Source organism: Chiloscyllium plagiosum, unplaced genomic scaffold (assembly GCF_037043375.1).
Source record: "Chiloscyllium plagiosum isolate Xiang-an unplaced genomic scaffold, Cpla_swu_hap1 HiC_scaffold_4, whole genome shotgun sequence".
NCBI lineage: Eukaryota > Metazoa > Chordata > Chondrichthyes > Orectolobiformes > Hemiscylliidae > Chiloscyllium > Chiloscyllium plagiosum.
The window spans coordinates 131481509-131497732 of NW_028270142.1; the positions used below are offsets into that span (position 1 = coordinate 131481509).

A 16224-nucleotide genomic window follows, 5' to 3' on the forward strand; every position below is an offset into this window, starting at 1 on the left:
TGAAAGGCAACAGGGATAAATGATAGGCTAGTCAGCCTTACATTTGTGGTAGAGAAATTATTGGAGAAAATTCTTAGGGGCAGGATTTACTCACATTTTGAAAACAATGGACTTATTTGGGATAGTCAGCAAGGCTTTCTGCTGGGAAAGTCTTTTGCCTGAAACGTTGACTCTCCTGCTCCTCGGATGCTGCCTGACCTGCTGTGCTTTTCCAGCACCACACTCTCGACTCTAATCTCCAGCATCTGCAGTCCTCACTTTCGCCTTTGGGCAGAGGAGGTCTTGTCTCTCAAATTTGATTGATTTTTTTGGCTAGGTGACAAAGATAATTGTTGAGGGCAATTGTTGATGGATGTTGTCTACACAGACTTTACTAAAGCATTCAACAAGGTTCCATAGTGTAGGCTGGTCCAGATGACTACATCACATGGGAATCACAGTGGGTTGGGAAGTTAGATACAAATTGGCTTGGTTATCGAAGACAGAGGGTAATTGTGAAGGCTGGTTTTTCTGACTCTATCTCTGTGATCAGTGGTGTTCAGCAGATATCATTGCTGGGACTTGTGTTGTTTGCAATACATATAAATGATTTGGATGAAAAAATAGGTGGTCAGATTAGTAAGTTTGCAGATAACATGAAAATTTGTGAAGTTGTAGAGGTGAGGAAGATTGTCAAAAGCAACAACAGGACATAGACCAGTTGAAAAGTGGGGTGGAGGAATGGCAAATGAAGTATTGTCCAATAACTGTGAGGTGATACATTTTGGGAGATTAAATACAAAAGGAAACTGTACAGAAAATGGCAAGGCGATTAGGAACATGGATATATATTAGGATCTTGGGGTGCAAGTCTATAGCTCTCTGAAAGTGGTAACACAGGTGGATAATGTGGGAAAGAAGATGTACCATAAGACCACGAGATACAGGAGCAGAATTAGACCATTAAGTCCATTAAGTCTGCTCTGCTGTTCAATCATGGCTGATATGTTTCTCAATCTCATTCTCATGCCCATAACCCTCCATCCACTGCTTGCCTTCATCGGTCAGGGCATTGAGTTTAAAGGTTGGCAAGTCATGTTGCAGCTTTATAAAACTTTAGTTAGTCCACATTTGGAGTATTGTGTACAGTTCTGCTGGCTACACTACAGGAAGGATGTGGAGGTTTTACAGAGAAGTTCACCCCTTTGGGGAACATCACAGTGTTCAATGGTAACATGGACAATGAAGTGGCTAATAGGTGTTCAGAACCAACACTGCATTCTGTAAATTAGTTTGGAGCAACCACAGCCTCAGAGCACAGACTAAACTCTCAGAGAAAATCTGAATTACCTGAATGAATAGGAGGCCATTTGGCCCATCATAACTACTATGTCGTAATGTAAAAGTGTACAGAATCATATTTGTCTCCACCCTTCCAGTCATGGGCCCTATCTTGCCATCATGTACACATTCTAGAGCACTTCCATCAATGTTGTCTCTGCAGCATCCCCACATGATGCCTGGAGGTGCTACATCACGAATGCTACAGACACCTTTCAAACTGGGTGAGGAAACCAGCATAGGAGAAGAGGAGGACAAAGGTAGATCCAATTGTCTCCAGCAGTAACTACACAGTCACCAGCACCGCTCCACCTCACCTCTACAACCTCCTTCAGCTGGCCAATGGGAATTTTCCCGGTATCCTGCCAGGTCATGCACCATCTGACATCTGTCACCGTTGTTCCATTGTCATAGAGTCAAAATCCCAGAATTGGAGAGGCTGGGCTTTGTTAGAGCAGAGGGGATTGAGAGGGGAAATGATTGAGATTTGTAAAATTATGAGGGGAATAGACAAGGTGGACAGAAGGACCATTTCCCCTTGGTGAAGGAATCGGTGAGCAAGTTTCCAAAAAGGGCCAGAAGGAAATGTGAGGAGAATCTTATCACCAAGTGGGTGCTGGGAAGCTGCACTATCTGTAAGGATGGTGGAGGCAGAAAGCTTCATAACTTTAAAAAAGTATTAAGTGTGCACTTGAGAGGCCAAGGCATATAAGATTATGGGCCAGGTGCTGGGATATGGGATGAGTGGTTGTTTTTGACCAGCACAGATTGATGGGCTGAAGAGCCCTTTTCTGCACTGTAAATGTCAATGATTGTATAACTTCCTGCCCGATGATGTGGGAGAATCTTCACTGCAGAGATTGAAATAGTTCAAGATGGCAGCTCACCAACACCTTCTCAAGAGCAATCAAGGAGGTTCCCACACGCCAATAATTGGAATTAAATTGACCTCTTATTGCTGGGTTAGGGACAGGAAGGGAGCTGAAGGCTCTAACTGCTGAGTGTTAAGTGGTAACTTCTGTGTTTTCAGCAATGCCAGGTGGGTGTTACCCATTTCCAACTGCCCTTGGGAAGATGGTGGTGAGCTACATTCTTGAAACACTGCAATCCTTGGTGTGTAGGCACCATGCTCTCGGGAAGGGAATTTGAGAAATTTGACCTAGTGACACAAAAAGAATGGGGATATCATTCCAAGTCAGGATGAGGTGTAGTTTGGAAGGGAACCAGCAGGTGATAGTGTTCCCACACAGCTGCTACCCCTTTCCTTCTCAATGGTAGAGATTGGGGTTTGGAAGGTGGGTGATTTGCTGCTGGAGATGATAAACATAGTTGTCACTATGCATCAGTGATAAAGGGAATCTACTGTATTTGCTGTTCACAATGTGGTCTCCTTTACATTGGTGAGACTAGACACATGGGCCCTGCATTGCAGAACACCTCCGCTCAGACCATAGGAATGACCTTACAGTTACTTGCTATTTGAGTCTCCCATGCTAGCATTTCCATCCTAGGGCTGCTACAATGTTCCAGTAAAACTCAATGCAAAGTGAAGGAGCAGCAAACCATTTTCTGCTTAGGCGCTGTGCAGTTTCCGAAACTCTGCATTGACTTCCACAACTTCAGAGCATGACCTCTGTCCTCCCAACTTCAGTAAACAGAAAAGATTCCATGGACAGGTTGTTTAAGTTGGATATCCAGTTTTGACATGAGTAATTGAAACCATGGTTGTTGCAGTGCTGTTATCTGTAACAGCCTGTCCTCCAGAGGATAATTACCTGCTGCTTAATTACAGTGTATGGCTCCAGAATTGTTTGGTTTAATATGTTAAGTTTTATTTGGAAGGAAGCTAATGCTGCAGTAAGAGTTTTGTAATGGAAAATGTATATCTCTGCACAACAGGGAGGTAGAGTCATGCATTGCAGCAATTAACTGACTGTATTCATGGCACTCACTGTATGAGGAAAACACAAAACCATCAAAATAAGTTTGCTTTTGAACCTGTATAACTGTACACATTTAGTGGAAGAAGAGAAACATATTTTACATTATGTAAGACTTTATTAACATCAAATGTCTTAAAGTTCTTCATATACTGAATTGATTTTGAAATTTAATCTTCTTGTAGGCACTTTTATAATATCAATTAGCATTTATCTCAAACTATGTGTCTACAGTTTAACTATTTTAGGATAAAGCTGCTCAGTATACAGTCTGTGGACTAGAATTTTGCCGTTTAGTTTATATTTCCCTGCTACCTTATACTTCTAAAAATGTGAAATAGTGTCTCACAAACCAAGCTTTCACCTGTAGTTACTTGGTCAATATTTTGAAATTTACTTTTAAATTATCTTAAATCCTGGTAGTGCTTTAGATCCATATTTGATACAGAGAGAGTGGACGCTGTCGGTAGTTCTTTTCTGCAGGATGTATTTGGTGATGAGAAGCAGGAATATGTGCCTGATTTGAGGGTCTGTGTTTTGGAGTATTCTTCATACTTACTTACCTGCTTTATTTCCAGTAATAAAACTTCCAATAGTAATCTATTTATTTATCTTTAAAGTAAAATACCCAGCCTTTCCTTACTCTGATCTGATGAATATTAGAATCCAATTCTTATGACTCTGTTTCAGTTTGTATAAGGTTCTGATGTACTTGATGTGGTCCTTGTGTTATGCTCAAATCATAAATTCCAAGCTCAGAACACTGTAAAGCCCAAGGCAGCTGCAATGGGAAAAGGCCAGAGCTTAAAGACCCTTCAGCCATAGCCCACTGAGTGACTGGTTGTTTTGTAGAAATCCTCTGGCTATATGTTTGATGTTGAACGTGTAATAGTAAAAACCAGTGGATTGCAACTGTGTCTCAGAGTGCAACGTGCTCAAGGGAGAAAAGTTGAATTTTATTGCATTTCCCGTACAGTGCGGAAAGAGGCCATTCAGCCCAAGAAATCTATATCAACCCTCTATAGAGTATCCCTCCCAGCACCAGCCCCCACCCTTATCCCTATAACCCCACATTTCCTTTAGCTTGACACTGTAGGCAATTTCCCATTGCCAATCCACACATCTTTGGACGGTGGGAGGAAACCAGAGCACCTGGAAGAATCTCACACAGGCATGGGTAGAATGTGCAAACTCCACACAGAGAGTTGCCTGAGGGTGGAATCGAACCCAGGTCCCTGAAGCAGTGAGGCAGTAGTGCTAATCACTGAGCTACCGTGCTGCCCCAGGCCAATAATGAATAATTTCAAATGTTTTAGAATGTACTCTTCCAGATTTTTATGAATAATGTATAACATAAATTTGTGTCGACTCATATAAGAACAGAGAAGGAGGCCATTCTAGTCCTGCCTATGCAGGCCAATGGAACAATTCACCGAGTGGCTACTTTTTCCCATTGTTAGTGGCAGCATTTTTTTGTTTGTCAATAAAAGGTACCTACTTACTGCATCTTAATGACATTACCTGAAAACACAATATCAGGTGTACATTGGAGCCTAGATTGATGTCTTCATCATCCATTCAGTGCATTCACTCCTTCTGGTCTATTATATCGTTTGCTCAATATCTATAATGACCAGAAATTTCCTTCAAATAAATATTGCAAAGATCGAAGTTATTACTTTTGATATCAGCCACAATCTTGCTATCGATATTATGTCTTTCCTGTCACCTATCTGAGGCTGAAGAAGGTTGTTCACAACCTTAGTGTTATATTTTAACCTGTAGCGAAGTACCAACCACACATTATTTTCCACCTACTGCCACCTCTGTAGCATTGTCCATCTCTACCTACCTCAACTCATCTACCACTGAAACCCCCACCAACCCCATAAGGCCATAAGAAATAGGAGTGGAAGTAAGGCCATTCAGCCCATCGAGTCAACTCCGCAATTCAATCATGGCTGATGGGCATTTCAATACCACTTACCCGCACTCTTCCCCCATTTTCATTCTTGTCTTGACCATGCAAAATCCCTCCAACCTGATTAACACCTTGTGCCCTCCTTTAAATGGAGCTCATCCAAAACTCTGATGCCTGTATTCCAACTTGGGCCATGCTTTGTTTGCCCATTATCCTTTGCTCCTTGACCCTTACTGGCACCTGGTAGGAAACACCGCAGTTTGAAAAGCACTGCCATTGTTCTCAACTCCCTTCCTACCTCTGTAAAATCCTCCAATCTTGCAACTTAGAACATAGAACATAGAAGAATACAGCGCAGTACAGGCCCTCGATGTTGCGCCGATCCAAGTCCACCTAACCTATACTAACCCACTATCCTCCATATACCTATCCAATGCCCGCTTAAATGCCCATAAAGAGGGAGAGTCCACCACTGCTACTGGCAGGGCATTCCATGAACTTACGACTCGCTGAGTGAAGAACCTACCCCTAACTTCAGTCCTATATCTACCCCCCCTTAATTTAAAGCTATGCCCCCTTGTAATACCCGACTCCATACGCGGGAAAAGGTTCACACTGTCAACCCTATCTAACCCCCTAATCATCTTGTACACCTCAATCAAGTCACCCCTAAACCTTCTTTTCTCTAATGAAAACAGCCCCAAGTGTCTCAGTCTTTCCTCATACGATCTTCCTTCCATACCAGGCAACATCCTGGTAAACCTCCTCTGCACCCATTCCAGTGCCTCCACATCCTTCCTATAGTATGGCGACCAAAACTGCACACAATACTTCAGATGTGGCCGCACCAGAGTCTTATACAACTGCATCATGACCTCAGGACTCCGGAACTCAATTCCTCTACCAATAAAAGCCAGTACGCCATATGCCTTCCTCACCGCACTATTTACCTGGGTGGCAACTTTCAGAGATCTGTGTACATGGACACCAAGATCCCTCTGCTCATCCACACTACCAAGTATCCAACTCTGCAACATCTCTTCCCTCCTTCAATTCCAGCACCATTTCCTCTAATTCTAACATCTTCTCCCCCATCCCTAAATCTCTCCTGTAAGGTGCTTCTTGCCAATTTGCGCACACTTATGACCATTGACCTGTTAACTCCTTTTGTGATTTGCTGTCAGATTTTGTTTAACACTCTTCATTAAGTGCCCTGGGGCAGTTTGCTGTGTTAAAGGCATTATGTAAATTGATCAAGTGTTTCTAAAATATTTTTAAAAATTAATTACAGAACCTCATTGCACAGTGGTCTACTTTGATGACTGCATGTCTATCCATCAGTGTAAGAATTCATGCGAGTCCATGGGTGCTTCGAAATACAGATGGTTTCACAATGCTTGCTGCGAATGTATAGGTCCAGACTGCATTGATTATGGCAACAAAGTCGTCAAATGCATGAATTGCACCTTCTGAAGACCAGAACTGTAAAGATGTGAAGAAAAATATGTTGTCATCCATAGAGTTAAGACAATTACCTTCTTGTGAAGCGAGGTTGTATTTGAGTTCCTGTTTATATTTTTATATTTCTGCACTTCATGCTTAAGAATGTAGACATAAATTGGATGGTCATGAAATTTAAAACTGCAGTTTTTTTTAAACTGTTTAATTTTACTGCTGATGTTTGTAATTTAAACATTGTACTGACATATGTAGATATTCAAAATAAGCCAGTCATTCCTTTTCTGTCTTTCAATTGATGTATGCTCCTTATGCATCACACCTGCGATACCAATATTATTGTGTTAATAAACTGTTCTCACATTGTGATTTTGGTATTTGTAGTGGGGGTGCTTTATTTTTTAACTTTTGCACTTTAATGCGTAACATGTTTGGGGTACAGATATTTTGAGGTAAATTTTTATTTTTTTTAAAAAACACATTCTCATTACTTTCAGAATTGCAAAATCAGACAGCACAGAAGAGTCCATTGAGTCCATTGAGTCTGTACCGATGATTGATACTCTCAATCGATATTAATCCCACATTCCAGCACTTTGTCAACAGCCTTGAATGTTATGACATTTCAAATGCTCATCCAAGTATATTTTTAAAGGTTTGTGGGGTTTCTAACCGTCACTAGCAGCCCCAGCAGTGCATTGTGGATTCCCACCATCCTCTGGGTGAAAAACATTTTTGTCAAATCCCTCCTAAACCTGCCGCTTTTCACCTTAAAATTATGTCCCCTTGTTAATGCTTCTTCAAATAAGGGGAGCAGCTGTTTTCCACTCACCATTTCCATGCCCTTCATAATCTTATACCCCTCAATGACATCTCCTCTCCATCTTCTTTGTTTCTAAAGAAAACAACACAAGCTTATCCAGTCTCTTTTCACAGCTGAGATGCTATATCCCAGGCAACCTCCCATGAATCTGTTCTCCAGGGTAATCTTATCCTTGCTACAGTGCGGTGACCAGAACTGCACACAGTACTCCAGGTGGAGACTAACCAGAGTTCTGTACAGCTCCAACATAACCTCCCTGCTCTTATCATCTAGGCCACCACTCATAAAAGGTAAGTGAGCGTACGCTTTCTTAACCAATGCATTAATCAATCCCGCCAACTTCAAGGATCCGTGAACAAACACCCCAAGATCCCTCTTCTCCTCTGAGTTTCCCAGTGGCCTGCCATTCATTGAGTACTCCCTTATCTTGTTATTTCGTTCAAAGAGCAGCACCTCACACGAGAGTTAAATTCCATCTGTCCATTTGACCAATCTATCTACATCCTCTTGTTACCTCAGAGCTCCTTCCTGTCTCAACTCCCTGGCCAATTTTCATGTCACCCATAAACCTACGCATCATCCCATTCTCCCCCACCTCTCAATTTTCTTCTACATTGTTTGTATGTATTGCAAACAGTAAGGGACCCAGCATTGTGGTGTGCCCCCAGTCTACCCCACCTTCTGTCTTCTTGATTCCAGATCTAGTTAAAGGATTTTGGAGTAGAAACAGCATTATTATGCAGTATATTCTGTTGGTCTAGGTAACCTGGATTGCTGTGTGAGACTCCAGTTAAGAGTTCTAGGAGAAAGTGAGGACTGCAGATGCTGGAGATCAGAGCTGAAAATGTGTTGCTGGAAAAGCGCAGCAGGTCAGGCAGCATCCGAGGAGCAGGAGAATCGAAGTTTCGGGCATGAGCCCTTCTTCAGGAATGAGGAAAGTGTGCCAAGCAGGCTAAGATAAAAGGTAGGGAGGAGGGACTTGGGGGAGGGGCATTGGAAATGCGATAGGTGGAAGGAGGTTAAGGTGAGGGTGATAGGCCGGAGTGGGGGTGGGGGCGGAGAGGTCAGGAAGAAGATTGCAAGTTAGGAAGGTGGTGCTGAGTTCGAGGGTTGGGACTGAGACAAAGTGGGGGGGCGGGGAAATGAGGAAACTGGAGAAATCTGAGTTCATCCCTTGTGGTTGGAGGGTTCCTAGGCGGAAGAGTTAAGAGTTTTTTTGACAAGGAAATCAGGAAGGCCATTCATCCCATTGAACCTACTCCATCATTTAATTATATCACAACTGACAAGTTCACAAACTCAATTTACAGTTTCAGGAGAGCGTGATATTTATATTAAGATCAAGGTGAAAAGAAATGACCTCATGTAAAGGGTTGAGTCAATGGAAATGTCTACTCCAGATGATTGTGGAAGCTCCATTGTTAGATATATTTAAGACTGAGATGTACAGCTTTTTGGTCTCATGGAGTCAAGGGATGTGGGGAGTGGTCAGTAAAGTGGACTTGAAACTCAAGATCAGCCAGGATCATAAGAAATGGCAGAGCAGGCTCAACAGGTTCACAGAATGAATAGTGCATCAGGAGGCCATTTGGCCCATCACGCCTGCACTGGCTGTATTATCTCAAGCTATCTCCTGCCTTTTCCCCATATCTCTAAACATCATTCTAATATATACACAATCAATACTCCCACTTGTATTTCCTGTGTTCCTTTTCTCCTTGTTCCTTGACACCCTCAATTGACAATTTATTTCCCTCCTCTTGCTTAGCAGACATTGTACTTGCGGCCTCAGACTAAGTGAAAAGGAAGTGACGAGGCCCAAGAGAGAAAGTGGGCTCTGATGAAAAGTCATGGAGACTCTTGCCCTCACTCCACAGATGCTTCCTGACACGCTGATCCAGCATTTTTTGTTTTCGGTCAGAGAAAGAGGGGGTACACTCCTTGCTGCAAAATTGAAGGCTGTTTTATAGTTTTGGTTTTGAGGATTGCACCGGCAAGTTGATAAAGAAAACATAGTATACTAAACTACCTCATGGTAGACTGGTTAGCAAGGTTAGATCACATGGGATTCAGGGAGAACTAACTACTGAACAACTTCGATTATCCAAATAACACAGGTGGGGAGTATTTTGTTCGGATAATCGAATGTTCAGAAAACAGTTTACCCAACCATTGGGACCTTGAGATCTTGTTCGGATAATTGAGGTTGCTCTGTATTTTGAACTGGCTCAAGGGTAGACAGATGGTGGTGAAGGATTGCTTTTCAGACTGGAGGCCTGTGACTAGCAGTGTGCAGCAATGGTTGGTACTGAGTCCACTACTACTTATAATTTATATAAATGATTTGGATGATAACAGAAGGTGTGGTTTGCAGGTGACACCAAAATTGGAAGTGTAATGGATAGCGAAAAAGGTTATCTCAGAGTACAACGGGATCTTGATCAAATGGGCTGAGGAGTGGCAGATGGAGTTCAATATAGATAAATGGGAGGTGCTGTATTTTGGAAAGGCAAACCAGGGCAGTACTTATACACTTAATGGTAAGGTCCTGGCGAGTGTTAATGAACAAAGAGACCTTGGAGTGCAGGTTCATATTTCCTTGAAAGTGGAGTAGCAGAAAGGTAGGATAGTGAAGAAGGCATTCGGTAAGTTTGCCTTTACCTGCATGGAGTTTAGGAGTTGGGAGCTCATGTTGCGGCTGTATAGGACATTGCTTAGGCCACTATTAGAATACTGTATTCAGTTCTGGTCTCCCTGCTATAGTAAACTTGAAAGGATTCAGAAAAGATTTACAAGGATATTGCCAGGATTGATTTGGAGATGCCGGTGTTGGACCGGGGTGTACAAAGTTAAAAATCACACAACACCAGGTTATAGTCCAACAGGTTTAATTGGAAGCACACTAGCTTTTGGAGCGACGCTCCTTCAATCACCTCTATGATTCTACTATTGTTTCATAACTGTCAAGACTGGATGCCTTCTATGCCCTCCCAGGTTGAACTGTAGGACAGGCCAAGTTGGAATTCTCGCAGCAACCTGGTGTAACCATTTCTGCTCTGTCTGGCTCTGTTTTTCAGTTCTCAGGAATACTGGTCTAACCAGTTCCTCCTGCTTTCTACCACCCTCCCAAACTTGAGTATTTTTGTTCTGATCACGGTCTTTTGTTTGTTCAGAGTAAAGAAACACTGCAGTGATCCAGGCCTGTCCTTCTGGAAGCTGTGCTAAGGTTTGGATTCATCCTTCCTATTGCAGACTCCATTTGCTACGACTGTTGCCGTCCTTCTCTGCTTGCAATTATTTTGGTTTTAAAAATAAGTTCCTTAAAGTTTGATGATTGATTTGTGATTTTGCCATTGCTGATGTAGGAATTTCTAAGGTAATTAGTATATTTTCTAAATAATTTCATTTCTTTCTTTTTTGGGGGGGGGGGATGACCTCCATTGTCACTGTGATCGTATAGTTAAGCATAATCTACTCTTGCAATATTTTGATGCAGATTTTAAAGGGCATTCAAATGATGTCACAGTCATAGTAGATCTATTAAAGCATCTAACTGGAAAATAACTAGTTGTAAACTATGATCTGTAAGTTTATTCTTAAGTCCCTCAGTGACCCCTACCAGAAGGGGAGAGTGATGACTTTAGTTTGTTCCAAATAATATTCACCCTGTTTGTTTTAGCTCTTTACATAGTATTCTGAGTCATCAAGTTATCTTGATAGTCACCTTGGCTCTTGTTGTTTTAACATTAAACATGACACTGTCAAACTAATTATTGACACTGTTTTGTTCATGGGGTGCAGTGGTAGTGTCTCTACCTCTGGGTCAAGAGGCCTGGATCCGAATCCCACCTGCTCCACTGGTGCATGATAGCATCTCTGAACAGGCTGATGAGCAAAATATTTACAAGGACTGTTCAGAGAACCAAGCCTCACGTCTGCCTTTCGCAAGATGTTCATTCACTGCATGGTTGTAATTTGCACTCCATGGATTAAACATTTGAATCTCACACAAATACTGTTCCTACTCAGCATGAACAATCCAGAGTTGTACTGGAAAATGCATTGTTAAACTTTGGGTGAGGGCAAGGACTGTGTTCATTTGTGATATTTCTTGCAGTTGAATAGTCACCACTCTGCACTGTCTGCCAATAGCAAGTTTAATCCTATGTTTGGTATTTACATCAACACAACCCCCACCATTTCTTTAGCTAATAAATTAATGTTTTGGGACATACTCACATTGTGAGTCAGCTTCAGTATTCAGCTCAGAAATAATTCTTTATGTTTATATACCCCTCTGGGCATTTCAGAATGGGTAGTAAATGCTGGCGTAACCAGTGACACCCTCATCCTGTGAATTAATAAAAATAGCATGGGATCCCCCAAGTGAAAGAGGCCATGATGCCCACATACAGCAGACCGCATGTGGCAATCGACAAACAGAAATGGATCCTCCTGAAAGATGACTGAAGTATAAAACTGGCTGTCATAGCATTTGTTAACTTGGCAGATGACTAGACTGCAGTGAGGGAATTTGGTGTTAGTAACAAAGACTGGAAACATTAAGCTCCATCTGTCATGTTTTTAACACCTATTCAACTTGCCTGTATCCCCCTTATGTCCTCATCACAACATGCACTCACATCTTTTTATATCATCAGCAAATTTGGATACGTTACATTCTGCCTATTCCTCTAAATCATTAATATAAATAGTAAAGCACTGAGAGCCAATGACCGATCCTTATGGTACTCTACTAGTTAGGCATTTCCAATATGAAAACAACCCATTATTCCCAAATTTCTATCTACCATGTGTTAACCAAACCTCAATCCATTCTAGTTCATTAACCCCCCAATACTGTAAGCTCCTACCTTGCTCCTCAATCAATGATCATTTATGTGGCACATAACTGAATGCCTTTTGGAAATCCAAATGTAGTGCATCTACTGGTTCCCCTTTATCAACACAGCTTGGTCTATCCCAAAACAACTCTATCAAATTTGTCAAATTTCCCTTTCACATAACTATATTGATATTGATAGCTATATTGATTTCTGTTGTTTTCTGTTATATCTCTGCTTGATTGCGTTAAGCTTTTCTAAATGACATGCTATTTGTTCCTTATTATTAGACTCTCGCACTTTTACATCTGCAGATGATAGGCTAACTAACCTGCAGTTTTCCTACTTTCTCTCTTAAACAGTGGTGTAACATTGGTGGTTTTTCAATGCACTGGCACCCCCCCCCCCCCCCCCCCCCCCCGAGATTCCAGAGGGTCCGAAACAGTTTGACCAATGCTTCCACAATCTCTACAGCCACTCCCACTTTTCACCCAGAGTATGGTGGGAATGCAGAATGCACTGCCTGGGTGGGTAGAAGAAGCTGGAAGTCTCACAACCTTTAAAAATACATGGACGAGCATTTTAAATGTCATAACTATTGGCCAAGTGCTAGCAAGTGGGATATGTGTAACCAAGATGGTGCAGACTCTAACTCATACCCTATCAGTGGGCCAAAGGGCCTCTTCTGTGCAATGCCACTTGTCATGCTGTTTCTATATAATTTTAGGTTCTACCTCTTTTGTCGTTCGGAGAAGTCTGGATTTGTTTGTCTTTCCTTTTGCATTGGAGACTGCGACTGTACCCAAACTATCTGCTCACTTTCCACCAAACTTTTATTCCAATCAGTCCAGTCCAGCTCTGTTCTAACCCCATTACAAAGTCAGCTCTCTGTGAATTGATTTTTCCTTCTCTGAATTATTGCATGCCATTTTCCACTATCACCCTGATTTTCACAATACAATGATCACTGTCTCCTGAATGTTCCCACACTGATACTTGATGCACTTGGTCCACCTTCTTTCTGAAGGCCAGGTCCAACAATGCTCGTTGGACTGGGCACACACTGCTGTAAAAAAATTCCTGAACACAATCTATGAACCTTGACCCTTTCTGCCTCTTAGCCTATGACTAGTATCCCAGTTTATATTTGGGTAATTGAAATCTCCCATTGTAACTACTCTGTAATGTTGGCATTTCTCTGTAATTTCCTTGTAGATTTGTTCCTCTACATCCTAATTGTTGATCTATAGTCTGCACTGGACAATTTAATTGCAATCATTTTATTCAATAGGTCTAGCCAAATTGACTCTGTCCTTTTACTCCTTGAGATATCCTCCTCCTCGAACACCTGCACTGCCCTGCCTATAAAACACCACTATCCTTTCTCCTTTTCCTCTGTTTCTAACTTTCCTGAACAACTTATACCCAGGAATATTTAACATCCAGTCTTGCCCTTCATTGAGCCAGGTCTCTGTCACAGCCGCAAATTTATAATTTCGCACTGTAATCTGTACATAACTCCCCAACCGTATTTACTGTACTCCATGCATTTGCAAAATGATGACAAAATGACAATCTCCATGGCTATAATTAGTGTTTCTGGCACCACCCAATGATTTACCAGATTTATTCAATTCAATTTCACAGCTTGTTTTGGTGTAATTTGAACAAATAACTTACGATAGCATGTCCCATTGCACAAAGTGCTATAAAAGCAAAATACTATGGATACTGGAAACCTGAAACAAAAACAAATTGCTGGAGAAAATCAGTAGCTTTGGCAGCATCTTATGAAGAGACAAATAGAGTTACTGTTCCAAGTCTGGTATGACTTCTTCTTATGTTCTCTCCACAGATGCTGCCTAAGCTTCTTTGTTTGTTACATGAAGTGCTGTGTTAGTGCTCAACTATTGTTGACTGTTAATCAGGATAGGCAATAACTTGGGTTCATGTTTCTTTGAAGTTTGCATCACATGTAGACAGAATGGCTAAGAAGGCGTTTAGCACGCTTGCTTTCATTGCTCAGACTTTTGAGTTGGGACAGCATGTTGAGTTTGTACAGGACATTGGTGACACCTCTTCTGGAGTATTGTGTCCAGTTCCACTCGTCCTGTTGTAGAAATGACATTTTTAAACTGGAGAGGGTTCCAAAATGATTTACCAGAATGTTGCCAGGAATGGAGGGTTTGGTTAATGAGGATAGGCTGGGTCTTTTTGCACTGGAGTGTAGGAGGTTGAAGGGTGACCCTTATAGAGGTTAATAAAATCACGAGGTATAGATAAAGTGAATGGCAGGGTCTTTTCCCTAGGGTTGGGAATTTCAAGACTAGGTGCCATTTTTAAGGTGACAGGAGAAAGGTGTTAAAAAAGACATGAGAGGCAACTTTTTAACACAGAGAGTGGTTCGTATGTGGAGTGAACTTCCAGAGAGAGTGATAGATGCAGGCACAGTTAAAAGACATTTGGATAAGTACATGAATAAGAAATGTTTGGAGGGATGTGGCCAAAAGCAGGTAAGTGGGACTAGTTTAGTTTTGGATTATGTGCGGCATGGGCTAAATGGACCAAAAGGTCTGTTTCCGTTCTGTATGTCTCAATGACTCTAATCTATTGTCATTTTTTAAATATGGATAGATTTAGCTGCTTGAAAAGGAACAGATATTAACTTAAATTTCAGTAGTTGGTGTGCAATGATGTCAATTGTTAAACACATGAACAAAATAACCACCAAGAGCAGGCATCTGGAATTATATGTTAAAGATTTTTGTAGACTTTGAAAAAATTCTGCTTTTTCATCACAACTCAAATTTAATAGGAGGAAAGTTGGCACTGACTGACAAAAAAAATCTGAACACAAATGTATGGTTTTGTTACATCCCCCCCCATTGCCCAGATGGTATCTGATGATGTGGTGCCGTGACTAACCTTCTCTCCAGCTGTTTGTAGTGTAAGGGCTGCATTCCTCTGCAGATTTTACACTGGGAAAACAAATGACGAGCAATCAACTCTGTATCTCCAACTCTGCATAAGGAAACAAAAGCATATTTGTGTGTTGTCTCAGTACAAGTGAAAATGTGTACAAAAGGATTTCTGTAAAGAAGCAATGCACGTCATGAAATTCCACTTTACAATGCCGGCAGACTGCCAAACAGCACAGAAGGACAGTGAGTGCTCGAGGATTAGTTTTAAAGGCTAGCAGCTATCGTGAGAACCGCCCCGTGAACATGAAATTTTTTGTAAAATTAGTTTTGTTTTCCTTGTCATTTTTCTCCCTCCTCTTCTGAGGGCACTGAGTCTTTAGGTTTCAGAAACTTGACACCTGACTCGGCCTTCTATTTACACAAGTCTTACCGTGGAGTTATTTAGCTCATTTGGCAGGACAGATTGTCTGCCTCTATACAATAATATTAATAGCATGGGTTCAATTCCTGCACCAGCTGAGGTTAACCACAAAGGACTCTCCTTCTCAACTTGGCTCCTTGCCTCAGGTTAAACCACCACCAGTTGTCTCTCTCTCTCTGGTAACTCAGCAGCCTATTGGTCCTGTAAAAATATGGTGACTTTACCATTGTGTTGTTCAGTTATTTTAACCTTTGAGAATATTACAGACATTTTTGGATCTATCCTCGCTCATATACACAAGCAATTTGGGTCATTGATGGGAGTCTCAAATTGTTTTAATCTCCAAACAAAAAGCCACGTCAAATGTAATGCTTAAAACAGTACCCTGGCTGAGATCAAACAACCCAGCACAGACCAATGATTAAACCTGGGAATGATCTGGTCAATGTGATACTGACAGTCTGTTTCCCCTAGCTGTTTAGTCTAGACTGAGGCACCATAGCATCTGAGTAAGAGGTCAGCCTTCACATAATGATGGGCTGATGCCGTGGTGTCAATTCTGTATTAACTTGCAAC

At 41.6% G+C, this 16224-nt stretch overlaps 1 protein-coding gene and 1 long non-coding RNA gene across 3 annotated transcripts in view; one reads left to right on the forward strand and one right to left on the reverse strand.

Annotated features, from left to right (window-relative positions):
* The window catches only part of twsg1a (twisted gastrulation BMP signaling modulator 1a), a 40092-nt gene extending 33084 nt beyond the window's left edge, over positions 1-7008 (forward strand). For both annotated transcript variants that reach the window (XM_087986697.1, XM_087986698.1), the window contains exon 5: positions 6473-7008. In XM_087986697.1, coding sequence (XP_087842823.1) covers positions 6473-6654 — 182 coding nt within the window. In that variant the 3' untranslated portion in view covers positions 6655-7008. The remainder of the gene's footprint in view (positions 1-6472) is intronic.
* LOC148150487 (uncharacterized) overlaps positions 1-15716 on the reverse strand; it is a 70199-nt gene extending 54483 nt beyond the window's left edge. The window contains exons 1-2 of the long non-coding RNA XR_015757050.1: positions 15658-15716; positions 15232-15327 (exon numbers count right to left, since the gene is read on the reverse strand). This is a non-coding gene — a long non-coding RNA (uncharacterized LOC148150487). The remainder of the gene's footprint in view (positions 1-15231; positions 15328-15657) is intronic.
* Between the last annotated feature and the right edge of the window lie 508 nt (positions 15717-16224).